The following is a 19,689-nucleotide window of genomic DNA, read 5'->3' on the forward strand; positions in this document are numbered from 1 at the left end:
AACATTAGCTATTGAAAAATAATTCTCAGGAATTTTAGCTCTTATAAATGATAGAAGAGCATCAAGTTCAATTGGGATGTTAGTCTGGTTCTGAATACTGTTACAGGAGATGCTTGTGAAGAAATTGTTGAACATTTCCACAGTGTCTTGTACAGATGTTGCTATATCATCATTTTGCTTAAGTCTAGGTGTAAAACAACTGTTTTTGGGTGGGTTCAGCTCTTTTAGATGCTTCCACAATGACCTGGTACTCTTAATTTCATCAACAGCCTGTTTATAGTAGTTCTCTTTTGCCTTATTTATCAGATGCTTAGATTTATTCCTCCACTTTCTATAGCTTTTCATTTCTTTTTTCTTGTGGAAATTATCTCTTAGGTGCCTAGCCTCATTGATTTCAGTGCTAATCCACTCGAGACTGATTTACATACATACAAAAAGACATTGATATATTAGACACTTGAAGAGCCTCAGAGGGAGAAGTAACATGAACAGTATCACATAGTTGTTTACATGTTAACAAGCTGCACTTTGTACACAAATCAGATATTGCCTGAAACCTGTTTACAGAATTATAATTATTACATTGAAAAGTATTCGCATACTCTATTGCATTTTGTTTCTGGATATGTGTTGCAAAGACCTGTACAACACTGCCTTTTACCTACTGGTATGTGCACAACTTTTGTATATGTCCTAGTTCATACAAACATGGCAATGAATCTGTTTTCCATGCAGACACCGCTGGATCTCAAGGTCAAAGGTGTGAGCACACTCATCACAGAATTAATTGTCCTATCATAAGGATTCATGTTGTATGATTAGAATCTATCAAGGTGTTTAGGAAATACCTGGGATAAAAAACTTTAACCAAACATTCATAAATTGTTGACAAAAAAGTCACTGATATATCCATATTGCTTCCCACTTACATGGATTTGACAATAAAAAGTAAATACTGAGAAATTATAAGACTATTTTCCCTATTAATATTATCTAATATATCGATATAAAAATTTCTACAACCACTCGATGATCTACAGATGTTAAATGCTAATTTTAAAAATGAACTCCAATTTTAAAATACAATTTTATTTCCTTTTCTCATAATACACATCTCAAATAGGAGGTAGCTGTACTTCAATACAGTTCCTTTTATTAATCTATTTTAAGCAGGAATATTCATGCTCTCCATTCCTTATAATACCCTAACACTGTAATATTCTTCTTTAACAGAATAGTCAACATTGATATTTATGGCGTTCATGGTCAGAATGCTTAGTAACAAAATATTCAACATAGATATTTACGGTGTTCATGGTCAGAATGCTTAGTAACAGAATAGTCAACATAGATATTTATGGTGTTCATGGTCAGAATGCTTAGTAACAAAATATTCAACATAGATATTTATGGTGTCCATTGTCAGAATGCTTAGTAACAGAATAGTCAACATAGATATTTATGGCGTTCATGGTCAGAATGCTTAGTAACAAAATATTCAACATAGATATTTACGGTGTTCATGGTCAGAATGCTTAGTAACAAAATATTCAACATAGATATTTATGGTGTTCATGGTCAGAATGCTTAGTAACAAAATATTCAACATAGATATTTATGGTGTCCATGGTCAGAATGCTTAGTAACAGAATAGTCAACATTGATTTGTATGGTGTCCATGGTTAGAATGCTTAGTAACAGAATAGTCAACACTGATGTTTATGGTGTTCATGGTCAGAATGCTTAGTAACAGAATATTCAACATATATGTTTATGGTGTCCGTGGTCAGAATGCTGTTTTCTTTCACTAAATTTCTTGCTATTCTCCTTCCTTGAACTTCCAATCCTGTCGACACATAGGACACAATTGGTGGACTTGCTGAGAATTAAGCCATTTCACAATGCAGTGGATGTGGAAACAGTGGCTGCACTCTCCCCACACTAATAATAATAATAATAATAATAATAATATTAATACTTTTTGAGAGGGTACAAATCAATTAGCTACTTATTAGCAAATCTCCCAAGAGGCCATAAGGTGCATGCAAAATGATATACATGCGTAAAGTAAACAAAGAATGTACCATCTGTACTTGCTTATAAGTCTAATCCAACTGCAAACTGCATTGACCCAGATCTGCCATCATATAATGTGCCAGCAGATCTGGGATTTTGTGTTCTATTAGGAGTAATCAGTAGAACAAACAACAAAGACCCTGATCTGCAGGCACATTATGCAACAGCAGATCTGGGTCTGTGCAGTTTGTTAGGAGTAATCATTAGAACAAACAACACAGACCCTGATCTGCTGGCACATGATGCGATAGCAGCTTACACTATATATTATTTGCTGTTGGACCAGACATTAATTTTATGTGACCACTATTTGATAAAGTGCTACTGGTTTGCACCTATTGGGTTCTTTCACAAGAGATAAAATTCCATACAGGAAAATGTCGTTTTCTTAATAAGTTCTAACAAAAAAGCAATTTAATTAGTAAATTAATTGACATGAGTGGTTTCACTGAAAGCATGCTTGATGTTTGATAAATGATGCAGGAGATTATCTGTTTGTAAAAAATACTTTTTTATTAATGTTTCTCAATAAAGTTGGAATTGGTGGTTAAAACTCAAATGGGTCTGTACATTTTTTGAGGATTGTACTTATTAATATGAAGTTATCAGTTGTTTATCTTAAAAATAATAATATAACTAACTCAGTGCTATGCTTGTTAATCAATATATTACTTGTCTACTGTATTAATCCTTGGATTCGGCCAATGCTAGTATGTGAGAAAGCTTGCCAGTAGCTTCTCGAGGGTCAGTGGTTCTTTCTGGGGTTTTGCTGGGTTCTTCCTCCAACTTTAATACTGGCCGCCATGTATAGCCTATCGTGTGCTGAAAAATGATGTTAAACCCTACAACAACAACTGTATTAATCCCCCAATTTAATTAATTATATTTAATAACAAGAATTCCTCAAAAGGACTGACACTCTGCAGCCAAAAAAATTTCCATCAATCTATGATAAGCCTGTTTTTTTGTTTTAACAGCTGAATAGTGAAATGATCTGATATTTTGTATCAATAAAGATTTTTAAGATGCCAATACTGATAAAGAATAAGCATCAATTTCATTAATGAGCAACTAGACATCATAAGAAGTCTTTTGGTGAAAATCCAATCTTAATATATCCATCCATTCCGGAGTAATGATAACATTTTGAAGATCACCTTTGTAAAGACATAATGGATCTAATATCAGTACCATTTTCATTTAGGACCGACTAGACATCATAAGTAGCATTTTGGTGAAATGAGCATATCAAAATGACCATTGTTACAACTGTATGGTCTTAAACTAAGTAACAGAAAAGAACAAAAATAAACAAGTTTAGTAAAATTCAAGAAATAATTTATTTCCCTACAACACAAAGTGAACATTTAAAATGAACTTTCATTATTGTGAAATATATCCCAAATAGTCCTAAAGTTGTATTATAAATATTATAAGTCCAGAAGTATAGAGTATTAATTCTAGTGGTGTTCCAAATGAATTCCAATCATGAATGTGCTGATGAACCACTAGCCTGGAAGTGTTGATGTCCTAATAGTTTTGATGCATCACAGTGATATAATCCAAAATGTCTCTAATTGACTTCACAATAATTCCAAAATAGTGATTCAGTTTGAAGGTATTACTGAACACTTTGTAATTCCAGTGAATAACATAAATAAATATATCCTCTCAAATTAAAACTGAATACAAGTAAAAGACTGATTCCATTAGTCAGATGTTGAGTAATTCTAATATAAACAACCAAAATATAAAAACCTAAAACACAATTAGAAGACCACGATGATGGTCATCTTAAGAGAAATTGCATTCTGTAAACAAAATTTGTTTCTGAATCTTCTAGGGTCAGAATGAATGATGTATCTAGAACTCAAAACCCTGATGACTATATTGGATGTCATATTTCCATCCTCTTCATTTAGGGCCAACTAGACAATACATGAAGTCTTTCGATGAAAATCCCATGCTGATATGACCATCCATCCAGCATGCATGATGATTTTGGAAGTTTGATTGGCTCCATTTTTATTTAGGACCAACTAGACATTAAAAAGTCTTCTGGTGAAAATGCCACGTTGATATCACTTTTTCATTCATGAGCTGTAAAGATTACAAGATGGGTGCTGTGGCAGACATGATGGACAAATAGAAGTCTTTCTTAGTGAGAACCACATGCTGATATGACCATCCATTCAGGGTCGATGCAATAGTGGTAACACCATTTTCAAGATATTCACCTCAATGGCCTTACTGGTTGACCAAAGACAATGATAATGATTTATATGTTTACCAGAAATTTACACTTATACTTAGAAATTATTTGTATTGTACCTGCAACAACATAAAAAACAACAGTAATAATTTCTACATTACACACAATTTTTAAATGTTAATCAAATGACTGGCATGCTAAATGCCTTCTAAATATGAATTAAACATATTTCTATGGTGAATACACTTCTGTTCATACTGCATTATTGTGGAATGTTTATTATATAATAAAAATGATTTAAATCTAAAATCTAATCATGAGATATTTATGATTTATAATATGATTTTGAGAATTTTGTTACTGTTGTTTTTTTAATTCCTTTATTATAGTCAGTTATTAAAGTTGTAGGCATCTTACATGGTGCATAATGTACAGGTCCACATCATAATCATGCATGGTGTATAATGCACAGGTCCACATCATAATCATGCATGGTGCATAATGTACAGGTCCACATCATAACCATGCATGGTGTATAATGTACAGGCCCACATCATAACCATGCATGGTGTATAATGTATAGGCCCACATCATAATCATGCATGGTGTATAATGTACAGGTCCACATCATAACCATGCATGGTGTATAATGTACAGGTCCACATCATAACCATGCATGGTGTATAATGTACAGGTCCACATCATAACCATGCAGGGTGTATAATGCACAGGTCCACATCATAACCATGCATGGTGTATAATGTACAGGTCCACATCATAACCATGCATGGTGCATAATGTATAGGTCCACATCATAACCATGCATGGTGTATAATGTACAGGTCCACATCATAACCATGCATGGTGCATAATGCACAGGTCCACATCATAACCATGCATGGTGTATAATGTACAGGTCCACATCATAACCATGCATGGTGTATAATGTATAGGTCCACATCATAACTATGCATGGTGTATAATGTATAGGTCCACATCATAACCATGCATGGTGTATAATGCACAGGTCCACATCATAACCATGCAAGGTGTATAATAAATAGGTCCACATCATAACCATGCAAGGTGTATAATGTATAGGTCCACATCATAACCATGCATGGTGTATAATGTACAGGTCCACATCATAACCATGCATGGTGTATAATGTACAGGTCCACATCATAACCATGCATGGTGTATGATGTATAGGTCCACATCATAACCATGCATGGTGTATAATGTACAGGTCCACATCATAACCATGCATGGTGTATAATGTACAGGTCCACATCATAACCATGCATGGTGTATAATGTACAGGTCCACATCATAACCATGCAGGGTCTATAATGCACAGGTCCACATCATAACCATGCAGGGTGTATAATGCACAGGTCCACATCATAACCATGCAGGGTGTATAATGCACAGGTCCACATCATAACCATGCAGGGTGTATAATGCACAGGTCCACATCATAACCATGCAGGGTGTATAATGCACAGGTCCACATCATAACCATGCATGGTGTATAATGTAAAGGTCCACATCATAACCATGCATGGTGTATAATGCACAGGTCCACATCATAACCATGCATGGTGCATAATGTACAGGTCCACATCATAACCATGCATGGTGTATAATGCACAGGTCCACATCATAACCATGCATAGTGTATAATGTACAGGTCCACATCATAACCATGCATGGTGTATAATGTATAGGTCCACATCATAGCCATGCATGGTGTATAATGTACAGGTCCACATCATAACCATGCATGGTGTATAATGTATAGGTCCACATCATAACCATGCATGGTGTATAATGTACAGGTCCACATCATAACCATGCATGGTGTATAATGCACAGGTCCACATCATAACCATGCATGGTGCATAATGTACAGGTCCACATCATAACCATGCATGGTGTATAATGTATAGGTCCACATTATAACCATGCATGGTGTATAATGCACAGGTCCACATCATAACCATGCATGGTGTATAACCAATAGTATGTCTATTTCATTTGTATTCATCACTGATTTGGTAAAGAACAGTTTAAAAATATTGACAATGAATATTGTACTGTAATTATTAATGTTGTTAAATATTGTACTGTAATTATTAATTTTGTTAAATATTGTACTATAATTATTAATGTTGTTAAATATTGTACTGTGATTATTAATGTTGTTAAATATTGTACTGTAATTATTAATGTTGTTAAATATTGTACTGTAATTATCAATGTTGTTAAGTATTGTACTGTATTTATTAATATTGTTAAATACTGTACTGTAATTATTAATGTTGTTAAATATCATTCTGTAATTATTAATATTGTTAAATATTGTACTGTAATTATTAATATTGTTAAATATTGTACTGTAATTATTAATGTTGTTAAATATTGTACTGTAATTATTAATGTTGTTAAATATCGTACTGTAATTATTAATGTTGTTAAATATTGTACTGTGATTATTAATGTTGTTAAATATTGTACTGTAATTATTAATGTTGTTAAATATTGTACTGTAATTATCAATGTTGTTAAGTATTGTACTGTATTTATTAATATTGTTAAATACTGTACTGTAATTATTAATGTTGTTAAATATTGAACTGTAATTATTAATGTTGTTAAATGCTGTACTGTAATTATTAATGTTGTTAAATATTGTACTGTAATTATTAATGTTGTTAAATATCGTACTGTAATTATTAATATTGTTAAATATTGTACTGTAATTATTAATATTGTTAAATATTGTACTGTAATTATTAATGTTGTTAAATATTGTACTGTAATTATTAATGTTGTTAAATATCGTACTGTAATTATTAATGTTGTTAAATATCGTACTGTAATTATTAATGTTGTTAAATATCGTTCTGTAATTATTAATATTGTTAAATATTGTACTGTAATTATTAATATTGTTAAATATTGTACTGTAATTATTAATGTTGTTAAATATTGTACTGTAATTATTAATGTTGTTAAATATCGTACTGTAATTATTAATGTTGTTAAATATTGTACTGTAATTATTAATATTGTTAAAGCAGTAACATTTTAAATGCTACTTAATTATGAATTTTACAAAAATAGTTGAAAGCCATTTTTACCTACTCTTCATTTTTTGGAATGTTAGCATATCATTTAAAAAGAAAACAAATAATTATATATTCTACTTGCATTACATCTGCATGATTCAGTGAACTGTGTCACTGTAGTTGCATACCTTTATATACAGAAACATTACAGAGCAGTTGCATCTGGCAGATTTTAGAGTGTAAGTTCTTTAAACAAACGATTTTAATTATGGTGAGTTTACTTGTAAGAATTTGGTGTTTTTTATCATTTCATTTTTTTCTAAACATAAAATTTTGTGTGGCCCTGGTAATCTTACATTTAGATTGGTAGCAGAACCTGTGTCCAATTTTCAATTTTCACTTAATTTTGGTTTGCAACCAATACTGGTCAATGCTTGATTTACTGATCATTTTCAAACACGATGTGCATGGCATCAGCGAGGATTGTATTGCCAGTTTTCATATGAGTTAGAAAACTATGATTTTGCTTGGCAATTAAAATTTTCATTAATATATTTTGATGTTTCTATAATCTTCCTATTGTTCTGAGACATTTGCTTCCTTTCAAAATTTTTTTATTTCCAAATGTAATTTTATTTTAAATTTATATATCCTTCCTTCAAGAAATGACAAAATCTTCAATTTTTCTTGCCAATAAATTTTTTTGTTAACCATGTTCATGTGTCACTACAACTAGACAGTTAAACAGTGTGATAAAGACAATTTTAGGTAATTTATTACTATAAATCCAACAAACCCATTCATTTTGAATGATGTACTATTTATGATGGATCATAGGTTGGGTAGAGCTGCAAACAACACAGAGACTATGCTGTCTGATTACTCCCAACACACTGCACTGACTGAGATCTGCTGGCACACTCTGTGATGGCACACTGAGATCTGCTAGCACACTATGTGATGGCACATCTGGGTCTATTCAGCTGCAGCTGGATCTAACTTATAAGTGAATATACATGGTATACTAACTTGTTGTTGACTTAGTGGACCAGATCAAGAGTAAACTACCTTGCTATTACAAGGTATTTATCCCTTTACACCTTTTTATTATTCTATTTATTGACTCACTGTTTAATAGCTTTCTCTCAATTTATAACACATCATGTCACATAACAGATGTAAATAGATTGTTTAGCTATAATGATAATCCAGCACTGCCTTCGATACACAAAGATGAGGCACACAGCCTAAGCTGTGTTTTTGATTAATGAGATAATACAAACACCTGCATTTACCTTGATTATCAATAATTGTGATAATTGGATGCTGAATTATTGGTCATTTCACTGAAAGTGATCTATGCTGAAAAAAGTCAATTAATCACAACAACACTTACAATTTAGTTGATCGGATGCAATTCAGTCCCATTAACAATATCAGATTCACTGACAGATATACAGAAATAATTTGCCTGTGATTAATTGTCCCAATTCATGGTTTCTTATTCTGATAGTATAAGTATGATAAATTGTATATACATGTATACAACCTGAAAGAGAATTTTATATACATATATACTCACTGTAAACAAATAGACCTTGATCTGCTGTAACATAATGCATTGGCAAATCATGGTACAAGTCCTACTGATTGCTCCTAGCAAGCCACATAGACTCAGATCTGATGGGACGACATATGATGGCAGATCTGGGTCTCTGCAGTTTGCCATTGGATCTGATTTATATGCAAATATATAAAGTTATGCAACTGAAGCAGAATGATTCATAATTTAACTCCTGTAAATAAACAATATGACTCCTAAACATCTGACATATTGGTGAATAGGTCAATTAAAGCATCAAATTACATCTTAACCAAATGAATCTTTTAGACACACAAATGTATTCTGAACAAAGAGGAAAATAAGCCATTACATTGCTCTGCTACAACCAGACCATCAGTCTATTCTCTATATTGGACTCCACTATAAACACTCACAATAACAATTTACACTTATTATTAACTCTTAGCTCTGTAACAGTTTTCCATAGCAAAATTGAAACATGCACCCCCAAACACACACACACACACACACACACACACACACACACCCCTCTAATTCATTTTCTGCAATGTCCTTTTTTGGGAACAGATGTCAATGTTTCTTTATCAAAGCAGTAACTTATTTGCAAAAAAGAGAGAAAAAAATCCAAGATATATGTGTCAAAAGGTACAAATTATGGAACAAGGGCAAAAATAAAGATGGAAGGGAAAGCTTGAATACCAAATAGGGCTATTGATGCAAGGGAAAACTTGCATAACAAACAGAGATAATGATGCAAGGGCAAACTAGTATACCAAACAGGGCTAATGATGTAAGGGCAAACTAGTATACCAAACTGGGCTAATGATACATGGGCAAACTAGTATACCAAACAGGACTAATGATGCAAAGGCAAACTAGTATACCAAACAGGGCTAACAATGGAAAGGCAAACTAGTATACCAAACAGGGCTAACAATGCAATGGCAAACTAGTATACCAAACAGTGCTAATAATGCAAGGGCAAACTAGCATACAAAACAGGGCTAACAATGCAAGGGCAAACTTGTATACCAAACAGGGCTAACAAATGCAAGGGCAAACTAGTATACCAAACAGGGCTAATGATGCAAGGGAAAACTATTATATCAAATGGGGCTAACAATGCATGGGCGAACTAGTAAACCAACAGGGCTAACAATGCAAGGGCAAACTAGCATACCAAACAGGGCTAACAATGCAAGAACAAACAAGTATACCAAACAGGGCTAATGATGCATAGGGCAAACTAGCATACCAAACAGGACTAACAATGCTAGGGTAAACTAGGCTAGGGTAAACTAGTATACCAAGCTGGGCTAATGATGCAAGAGCAAACTAGTATGCCAAACAGGACTAATGATGCAATGGCAAACTAGTATACCAAACAGGGCTAATGATGCAAAGGCAGATTAGTATATAAAACAGGGCCAACAATGCAAGGGCAAACTAGTATACCAAACAGGGCTAACAATGCAAGGGCAAACAAGTTTACCAAACAGGGCTAACAATGCGAGGGCAAACTAATATACCAAACAGGGCTAACAATGCAAGGGCAAACTAGTATACCAAAAGGGCTAATGATGCAATGGCAAACTAGCATACAAAAAACAGGGCTAAAAATGCAAAGGCAAATTAATATACCAAACAGGGCTAACAAATGCAAGGGCAAACTAGTATAATACCAAAATGGGGTTGTAATTCAGTCAATTCATTTTTTAACACAAGGATGAAAATCCAACCAGACATAGATCTTTCTTTATATTAAGCCACACAGTAATTTTGTTTCAGGTCTCAGAGTTGTCCCCAAACCACTAGTCATGATTGGATGCTGGTTGCCCATTTAAAACACTGTAAAATCTGTCTGAAGGGGTTTCTCTCTATAAAAGATGATAATTTTGTATGCAATACATTGTGGTATTTATGATAATGCTTGCACTACAAGTGAAGAAGTACAAGTTACTGAAGCCAAGTTGATGCCAAAAATGAACATGTTATTACATGGATATCCTGTGTATTATGTCTGATGCAGCACAACAAGGTCATGGAGAAGACATCTGATGCAACACAACAAGGTCATGGAATACACATCTAATGCAGCACAACAAGGTCATGAGAAACACTTGATGCAGCACAACAATGTTGTGGAAAACAGATCTGATGCAGCACAACCAGGTCATGGAAAACACATCTGATGCAACACAACAAAGTCATGGAAAACACATCTAATGCAGCACAACAAGGTCATGGAAAACACATCTGATGCAACACAACAAAGTCATGGAAAACACATCTAATGCAGCACAACAAGGTCATGGGAAATACATCTGATGCAGCACAACAAGGTCATGGGAAACACATGATGCATCACAACAAGGTCATGGAAAACACATCTGATGCAGCTCAACAAGGTCATGGGAAACACATGATGCATCACAACAAGGTCATGGAAAACACATCTAATGCAGCACAACAAGATCAAGGGAAACACATGATGCATCACAAGAAGGTCATGGAAAACAAATCTGATGCAGCACAAGGTTATATGAAACACGTGATGCAGCACAACAAGGTCATGGAAAATACATCTGATGTAGCACAACAAGGTCATGGGAAATACATCTGATGCAGCACAACAAGGTCATGGGAAACACATGATGCATCACAACAAGGTCATGGAAAACACATCTGATGCAGCTCAACAAGGTCATCGGAAACACATGATGCATCACAACAAGGTCATGGAAAACACATCTAAAGCAGCACAACAAGATCAAGGGAAACACATGATGCATCACAAGAAGGTCATGGAAAATAAATCTGATGCAGCACAACAAGGTCATGGAAAACACATCTAATACAGCATAACAAGGTCATGGAAAACAAATGATGCAGCACAACAAGGTCATAGAAAACAGATCTGATGCAGCACAACAAGGTCATGGGAAACACTTGATGCTGCACAACAAGGGCATGGGAAACACATGATGCAGCACAAGGTCATGGAAAACACATCTGATGCAGCACAAGGTTATATGAAACACGTGATGCAGCACAACAAGGTCATGGAAAATACATCTGATGTAGCACAACAAGGTCATGGAAAATACATCTAATGCAGCACAACAAGGTCATGGGAAACACTTGATGCAGCACAACAAAGTCGTGGAAAACAGATTTGATGCAGCACAACAAGGTTATGGAAAACACATCTAAAGCAGCACAGCAAGGTCATGGAAAAACATCTAATGCAGCACAGCAAGGTCATGGAAAACACATCTAATGCAGCACAACCAGGTCATGGGAAACACTTGATGCAGCACAACAAGGTCATGGGAAACACATGATGCAGCACAACAAGGTCATGGAAAACACATCTAATGCAGCACAACAAGGTTATGGGAAACACATCTATGGCAGCACAATGTCATGAGAGACACATCTAATGCAGTACAACAAGGTCAATGGAAACACATCTACAGCAGCACAACAAAGTCATGGAAAACACATCTAAAGCAGCACAACAAGGTCATGGAAAACACATCTGATGCAGCACAACAAGGTCATGGAAAACACATCTAAAGCAGCACAACAAGGTCATGGAAAACACATCTGATACAGCACAGCAAGGTCATGGAAAACACATCTAATGCAGCACAACAAGGTCATGGAAAACACATCTAATGCAGCACAGCAAGGTCATGGGAAATACATCTAATGCAGCACAACAAGGTCATGGAAAACACATCTAATGCAGCACAAGGTCATTTACCTAGAAGGCAGGTTTCAATACAGTGAGTAATGGCAGAGCACTACTTACAGAGGGCAGGTTGTAACACAGTTAGTGGTGGTAGTGCACCACTTACAGAGGGTAGGGTGCAACATGCTCCTTGAACAGTATACAAACACTAGGTCAATAGAAATTGTTCACAAAATACTGAGTGGCATCCAAAGTCATTGGACAGATATACATACATATGTACTGACATGGCTTACATATAAACCTCCAAAGAACATGGGGTGGGAACAAACTAACTAACAAAAAACAAACAAACAATAAATAAATAAACAAACAAAACATATAAATAAATACATAAAACTACTTGACAGCCATGGTGTTTCTCCAAGGTGTGCAAGATTGAGAGTCAAAACTCCCCTTGGTGTCAGAACTGGGGCTCAGATTGAGTAAAAATATAAACCTTGGTGTCATAACTGGGGGTCAGACAAAAATGGGGGGGGGGCAGCTAACGCACAAATCAGGGTAAAGAAAAACAGTGACCTAATTCTATGTCCATTTCTATGCCTCATCTATTATTGTTCTTCTCAAGAATTACAGATAATGGCATTTTCTTCCATAACAGAATCACTTTATCTGTGAAACCTGAGACCCTGTGCTAAGATAAACTGGATGAAATTTACCATTGTAGTTTCAGTCCATGATATTTAAGTTATGGTTACCTAAGGGGCAGTCATCTCCAGGCAGTTTGCAGTCTGGACAGCATCCATCAAAGGCCATGCGACATATCCCACAATTCTCATCATTTGCCACCCAGTGCCATGTGGCTACTGCAGTCCAGCTAAAATATAGTTATCATGATTGCAATATGACACTTTGAAATTTTTGTTATGTCATCATTTCAGCAACAAATTATGTTCAAGTTGAAAGAATCCAATAAACCTTTCTTAAACATAATAAATATTTTACTACAATTTTACAGACATCACAATTCTAGCATATTTTTAATGCAATGTGCCTTCTGATTGGTCAAACATTAAACTCAGGAATGTAATGTGCCTTCTGATTGGTCTTCCTGTGATGATATGCCACAGATTATTACATTGGTACAATTTCTAAAGTATGTTAGAATGGGGATAAGAGTTGGATGATTTTAGGATGTCCACTGACATTTTATTGTCAAAATCTAAATCTCCTTTATCCTAGTTCCAATTAAGAATCAACAGTAAAACTAAATTTGTGAAAGTAAAACCAGATCCCCAAATACAAAGCACCCTCCCTCCTCTAATTCCAATTGGATTACAATCAGATCTCCACTGTACTAGGTGAATATTTGACAGTGACTGCCTAGGGGGTCATGTTTTGGTGACCACTGAATTAGCCAATGGAAATGCAGCTTTCAAAAATCTGAGAGTGAATCAGACTGTTTGGAATACACTGATACACTTCAACCACACTGCCCAGTCTACCAAACACAATGAAATAAGTCATCTGATTGGCTAATAAAATTAGTGATTATGATAATAAACCAGAACATGACCACTAAGTGGTCGCTGTCAGATCTTCACCTATGACAGTGGAGATCAGATTTTATTCAGATTGCCTCCAATTCATAGCACTTATTTTATGTAAAATTCACAAAAAATCATGATTGTCTTATTACCCTTGAAAGACCACCACCAAAATATTACTGTCTCTCAAAGGAAGTCACGACATAATATAAACAAAAGATCTATGCAGTCAGAATCTAGTCTGTCAAGACAGGTGGTATCTCATAACAGTGACCTGTAGAGACACATTTTACTGTAATAACATTAATATCTTGTCCATACAAATTATATTAATTATTAATTATTATTAAATTATGTTATAAACTCTGTATAGTTGAGATGAACTAATATATCATAAATAATTGCAAATAGTAATACCAATTCTTTTGAGGTGGATATTTATCTGGTCCTGTTATGTAGGATGAAGTATTATTGTAAATGTAGAATATAAATAAACTTTTTTGCTCAGAATTATCCAAGTTTGTATTTACCAAATGTACTAGCTTATAAATCCAGTCCAGCAGCAAAGGGTATAGACACAAATCGGCCATGACAAAGCACTGATGGATCTGTGTCTGTTCAGTATCTTAGGAGTAATAAGTAGAACATAGACCCTGCTCTGCCAACACATCAAATAATGACATATCAGGGTCTATATATTTTGCTATAGGATCAGACTGATAAGAGTATAGACCAGAGGTCCTTAAACTTGTTTTTGCAGACCACTTGAAAACTGCTGATGGTCTCAGTGGAACACTTAATGATAGCTGATGGTCTTGGCAGAACACTTAATGACTGCTGATGGTCTTGGCAGAACACTTAATGATTGCTGATGGTCTTGACAGAACACTTAATAATAGCTGATGGTCTCGGCAGAACAGTTAATGATTGCTGATGGTCTTGGTAGAACACTTAATGATAGCTGAGAATTTCAGCAGACCACTTAATGATCTTTCCTAATGTTAAATGTATCATTATCCAACTGAAAAGCACTTTGCATAAAAGTGTACATAAAAAACTTAATAATAATTAAAATTTGTGTGTTCTACAAATTAAAGCAAACAAATCATATTTTAATATCATTTAGTCTTTCCTTTCTAATGTGATGAATGAGTCTCTCTTTTATTAATAGCAAATTTCAGGTTATCGATTGTTCTGTAGCCTTTCTGTAGACATCATGAATAGTGTTCATGGACCACCAGTGGTCTGCATAACACAATTTAAGAACCATAGGTATAGAAAGTCAGTTTAAGTACATAAAATCCTATATTCTTTTGCAAACTTGTGTAACAAAACTTACCCTTCATTTGTTCAGGTACGGGAAAATATGAAAGAAAAGAAAACATCTAAATGAATTATAGTGTATAAATATCAAACAAAAAGACAAAAATACACAAAATGAAATCATAAAATTTAATGACAATAAATGTTAGTTACTTTATTCAGGATGCAAGCAAAAAGGTTTTGTCTAAATTTAATACAACTAAATTATTCAGTGAACACATATAATACTGTACATCATTAATTGCATGTGTTTCATGTTGTGTCATTAATTGCATGTATTTGATGCTATATATCATTAATTGCATATTTCATGTTATATGTCATTAATTGCATCTGTTTCATGTTGTATGTCATTAATTGCATGTGTTTCATGTTGTATGTCATTAATTGCATGTGTTTCATGTTGTATGTCATTAATTGCATCTGTTTCATGTTGTATGTCATTAATTGCATCTGTTTCATGTTGTGTCATTAATTGCATGTATTTGATGCTGTATATCATTAATTGCATGTGTTTCATGTTGTATGTCATTAATTGCATATTTCATGTTATATGTCATTAACTGCATGTGTTTCATGTTGTATGTCATTAATTGCATCTGTTTCATGTTGTATGTCATTAATTGCATCTGTTTCATGTTTTATGTCATAAATTGCATGTGTTTCATGTTATATGTCAACAATTGCATGTATTTCATGTTATGTCATCAATCTGTATGTGTTTAATGTTTTATGTCATCAGCTGCGTGTGTTTTATGTTGTATGTCACCAATTGCAGTGTTTCATGTTGTATGTCATCAATGCATGTGTTTCATGTTGTATGTCATTAATTGCATGTGTTTCTTGTTGTATGTCATCAATTGACAAACAAAATGGGAAACACTGGAATTTTATTAAATTGCTAAATCATATGCCTGATGTTTTAGCCTCCAGCTCTGATTTCACCATTTTGTTTCTTGCCTTTGGTGTGCATCTGTTCAAGATATTTGTGTGACTTTCTATGAGAGAGATACAAAATCATGTCATTTCATTATTTAAACTTATTTCTTTTTGGTGATGGAATGCAGCATTAAAGGTGCACAGGATGAACAACTGATGAAACTATCTTCTGATTAGTCCTCAATATTAAACAGACAATTCCTTCTGAGTCTAGCTCTGAAATGCATCATGTACCACTATGAGTGTAGAGACAACTTTACAAGATGTCTAACTCATGTACCAGTAAAGATGTGGTAAAAATATGTTTAATCAGTGAAAATTAAATGATCTTATGGCTATTCAGTGAAGAGTCATATAATAATAATAATAATAATAATAATAATAATAATAATAATAATGATGATGATGATCATGATAATAATGATGATAATAATGATAATAATAATAATGATGATACTAATAATAATGATGATGATAATAATAATAATAATAATAATAATAATAATATTTATAATTATAATAATAATAATTATAATAATAATAATGATGATGATGATGATGATGATAATAATCATGATGATGATAATAATAATAATAATAATAATAATAATAATAATAACCTTTCATAAGAGTAACACATTTCATACCAAAACAAATCTCTTCTATGGCCCTCAAAATATAAAAATCATCTCACTAATCTAATGTACAGAATCTATTCTACTGCAACCCAATCCCATCACCTCCAACAAGCTAATCTAAAAATATTTATGATAAACAGATGTCTAAATAAATAAATATAAATAATTTAAACCTCATTACAAACAGATGTGAGTCAACCATTCACTGACAATAAATTGTTCAGTTTCAAGTTGTATAAAACAAACATGGTTAATATTGTTTGTTTGATCTGAACATGGGATAAATTAATACTTTGAAGAGTGTCCAAAATGAGCTTTTTAATGTATGGACAGACTCACATAATGTCATCTGATGCAGTGGCTCAACAGAAATCTATATTATTTGATGGCTTTTCTTAATGATTATATGTAATGGACATCTGTATTTTGTACTTGACATTTTTGTGCAAAATCAAGTTAATAGTGTAGTTTACCACTGGCATTTGTTTGTAAACAACATAATACATAGCTAGTGTTTCTCCATTTTTGTGGATTACATATTCCGATCATTATTAGTAGTAAACATGTTTATTTCAATTTGAGTTAAAGATACAGTCTTGATTCTAACTTAAAACTTCATGAATGGAAATTTCCTATTAGTTGACAATATTTAGGGGGGACCGTAGTTGTGACTTAGGTCAGGTGGAAGGGTTTACAATCTTGTTTACAATATTCATTCTTGCCTTAACATCAGAAGCAGAATCAGTCTTATTGTCATGTTCAGTTTCTGATTTGGGTGGATTTGTTTATTCAGTCATTATTCACTGGAATTAGAAAACTGCTCATTAATATTCTTGGACGAAAACTTTAGTTTGGAATTATACAGAATTCAGACATGGACATTTTGGATTGTAGTATTGTGAAACATTTAAAGACTGTCAGCACACTGCCACACTCCAGGCCATTGGCATAATAGCACATTCAAAACTATAGGCACATCAACACATCCAATATCAGAATTTATTTGGAATGCCACTGGAATTCAATGGAACTTCATATATTTGGAATTGTGACAGAACTTTTAGGACTCTTTGTGATTTAATTCACAATACTGTAAGTTGTTTTTCAATTTTCACTTTGTAATCTAGGAATTATTAGGCCTAAAAGAAAATGTGTTCCACTTGTGCGGTAAATGGTATCGCGAGACAACATGTGTGGACCCTATGTATTTCTAAACTGTCTGCTAATTTTGCCTCAGCATGCCTTACTGACAATGAGCAAACAATTGTAAGCAGGTGACCTACAGTACATGTCACACGGGTCATGTAGGCATTCAACACCGTCTATTTCAATAATGGGTGTCATGTTTTAGAATTTGATTCTACATACCTTTAAGCGGAAAGTATTTACTTCTATTGGATTTGTATACTTCCATAATCCTTTGGAAGGTCATTATTTTGATGTCCCGAGAGGTGCATAGGGCAAAATCAATGTTAAAGTATGTAAACATTTTTGGACGAATGAACCTAAAGGTGTGATCCAGTACAATCATGATTGAATGTCGCATGCTGTGATGTCATAATGAAAGCTACGCATATTAATAAACAAATTCGTTTTACCCTCGACTGTGATGATTCCACTCAACGCACTCTTATTTTGATCCAAGTTTAGTACCTGGCTACCATTTCAAAAGTCCATAGTGATAAATAATTTTCATCTGGAAGTTTCTTGGTAACCGTTAAGGTGCAGAGTATTCAATAAGCAGGACTGAATAGACTTTTGTTAAAGAAAATTCGTGTTAAATTTTAAAAGAACACTCTATATTTAATTTAAAATGAGTAAATGCGTATACACATGTGACTTGTAGTATAGCCTTATATCACAAATGCTCGATGCGAGCACGATGTTGAGAAAAAAAAAGCCTGTAACTTCAGTTCGGTGCAACGCAGAAAAGTCAATGATGGCTTGATCAATAGAAAAATATATCGGGAGTAAAACAAGCCATATGGTATGGATCTTTGCCTTTAAAGACGGAAATAGCAAAAGGAAAATCGAGGGTTATTGGTGGAACGAAGTATTTGGAAGTTACATACCTGCTCTCTTATATATTATGATAGAGAGGGTCCTATGTCAGAACGGATCATGGGGGTAATCTAAGGTATTTGTGTCACCCCGTATCATTTTTTTCCTTCAGATTATTGTTAGGTTTAATTTTGTTTCTCAACATCAAGCTCGCGTCAAGCACCTGCGCCTTATATCGGTTCCTTGAAACACATAAAATTATGATTGATTTCATATCAGACGGCAATCATTCGAATGAAAATATTAAAAGGTTATAGATCTTTCACCGTTGTTAATCCTATTAACAATAATGCATTTTCTGAGAGAGAGAGAGAGAGAGAGAGAGAGATTTACTTTTCAGCTTCACTTTCATGTTTTCGTCATAAAAGTAGAAGCTATCCACATGAGGGGATCTCTCATTTCATGTAGCTGAATTAAAACTAAACGGACATTTTTATTTATTAAGTTCATTTATGAAAAATGTAATTGAACTTTAATTGAAGTAAATATATTATTATATTAGAATTTTGAGATAATTAGCATTTATCTAAAAGGCAG

At 33.7% G+C, this 19,689-nt stretch overlaps 1 protein-coding gene across 1 annotated transcript; it reads right to left on the reverse strand.

The window, feature by feature from the left end:
• Nucleotides 1-1,073: 1,073 nt before the first annotated feature.
• LOC149802120 (anaphase-promoting complex subunit 11) lies at nt 1,074-19,530 on the reverse strand. Its single transcript, XM_089956508.1, has 3 exons — nt 19,485-19,530; nt 13,403-13,521; nt 1,074-1,941 (listed from the first exon to the last, which is right to left on the reverse strand). Exons 1-3 carry the CDS (start codon nt 19,502-19,504, stop codon nt 1,820-1,822), a joined length of 261 nt encoding a protein of 86 aa, XP_089812634.1. The 5' UTR covers nt 19,505-19,530; the 3' UTR covers nt 1,074-1,819.
• Between the last annotated feature and the right edge of the window lie 159 nt (nt 19,531-19,689).

Source organism: Sinohyriopsis cumingii, chromosome 4, assembly GCF_028554795.1.
Source record: "Sinohyriopsis cumingii isolate HCF-2022 chromosome 4, ASM2855479v2, whole genome shotgun sequence".
In the NCBI taxonomy this organism is placed as follows: domain Eukaryota; kingdom Metazoa; phylum Mollusca; class Bivalvia; order Unionida; family Unionidae; genus Sinohyriopsis; species Sinohyriopsis cumingii.

Bases quoted from the DNA above. Each gene is read 5' to 3' on its own strand.
- LOC149802120 (XM_089956508.1), bottom strand. From the start codon at position 19,504: ATGAAAGTGAAGCTGAAAAG. The intron at 13,522-19,484 runs TAAATCTCTCTC...ACTATATTTTAG, and splicing joins ATGAAAGTGAAGCTGAAAAG to CTGGACTGCAGTAGCCACAT. The intron at 1,942-13,402 runs GTAACCATAACT...TATTATTATTAG, and splicing joins TGGAGATGACTGCCCCTTAG to TGTGGGGAGAGTGCAGCCAC.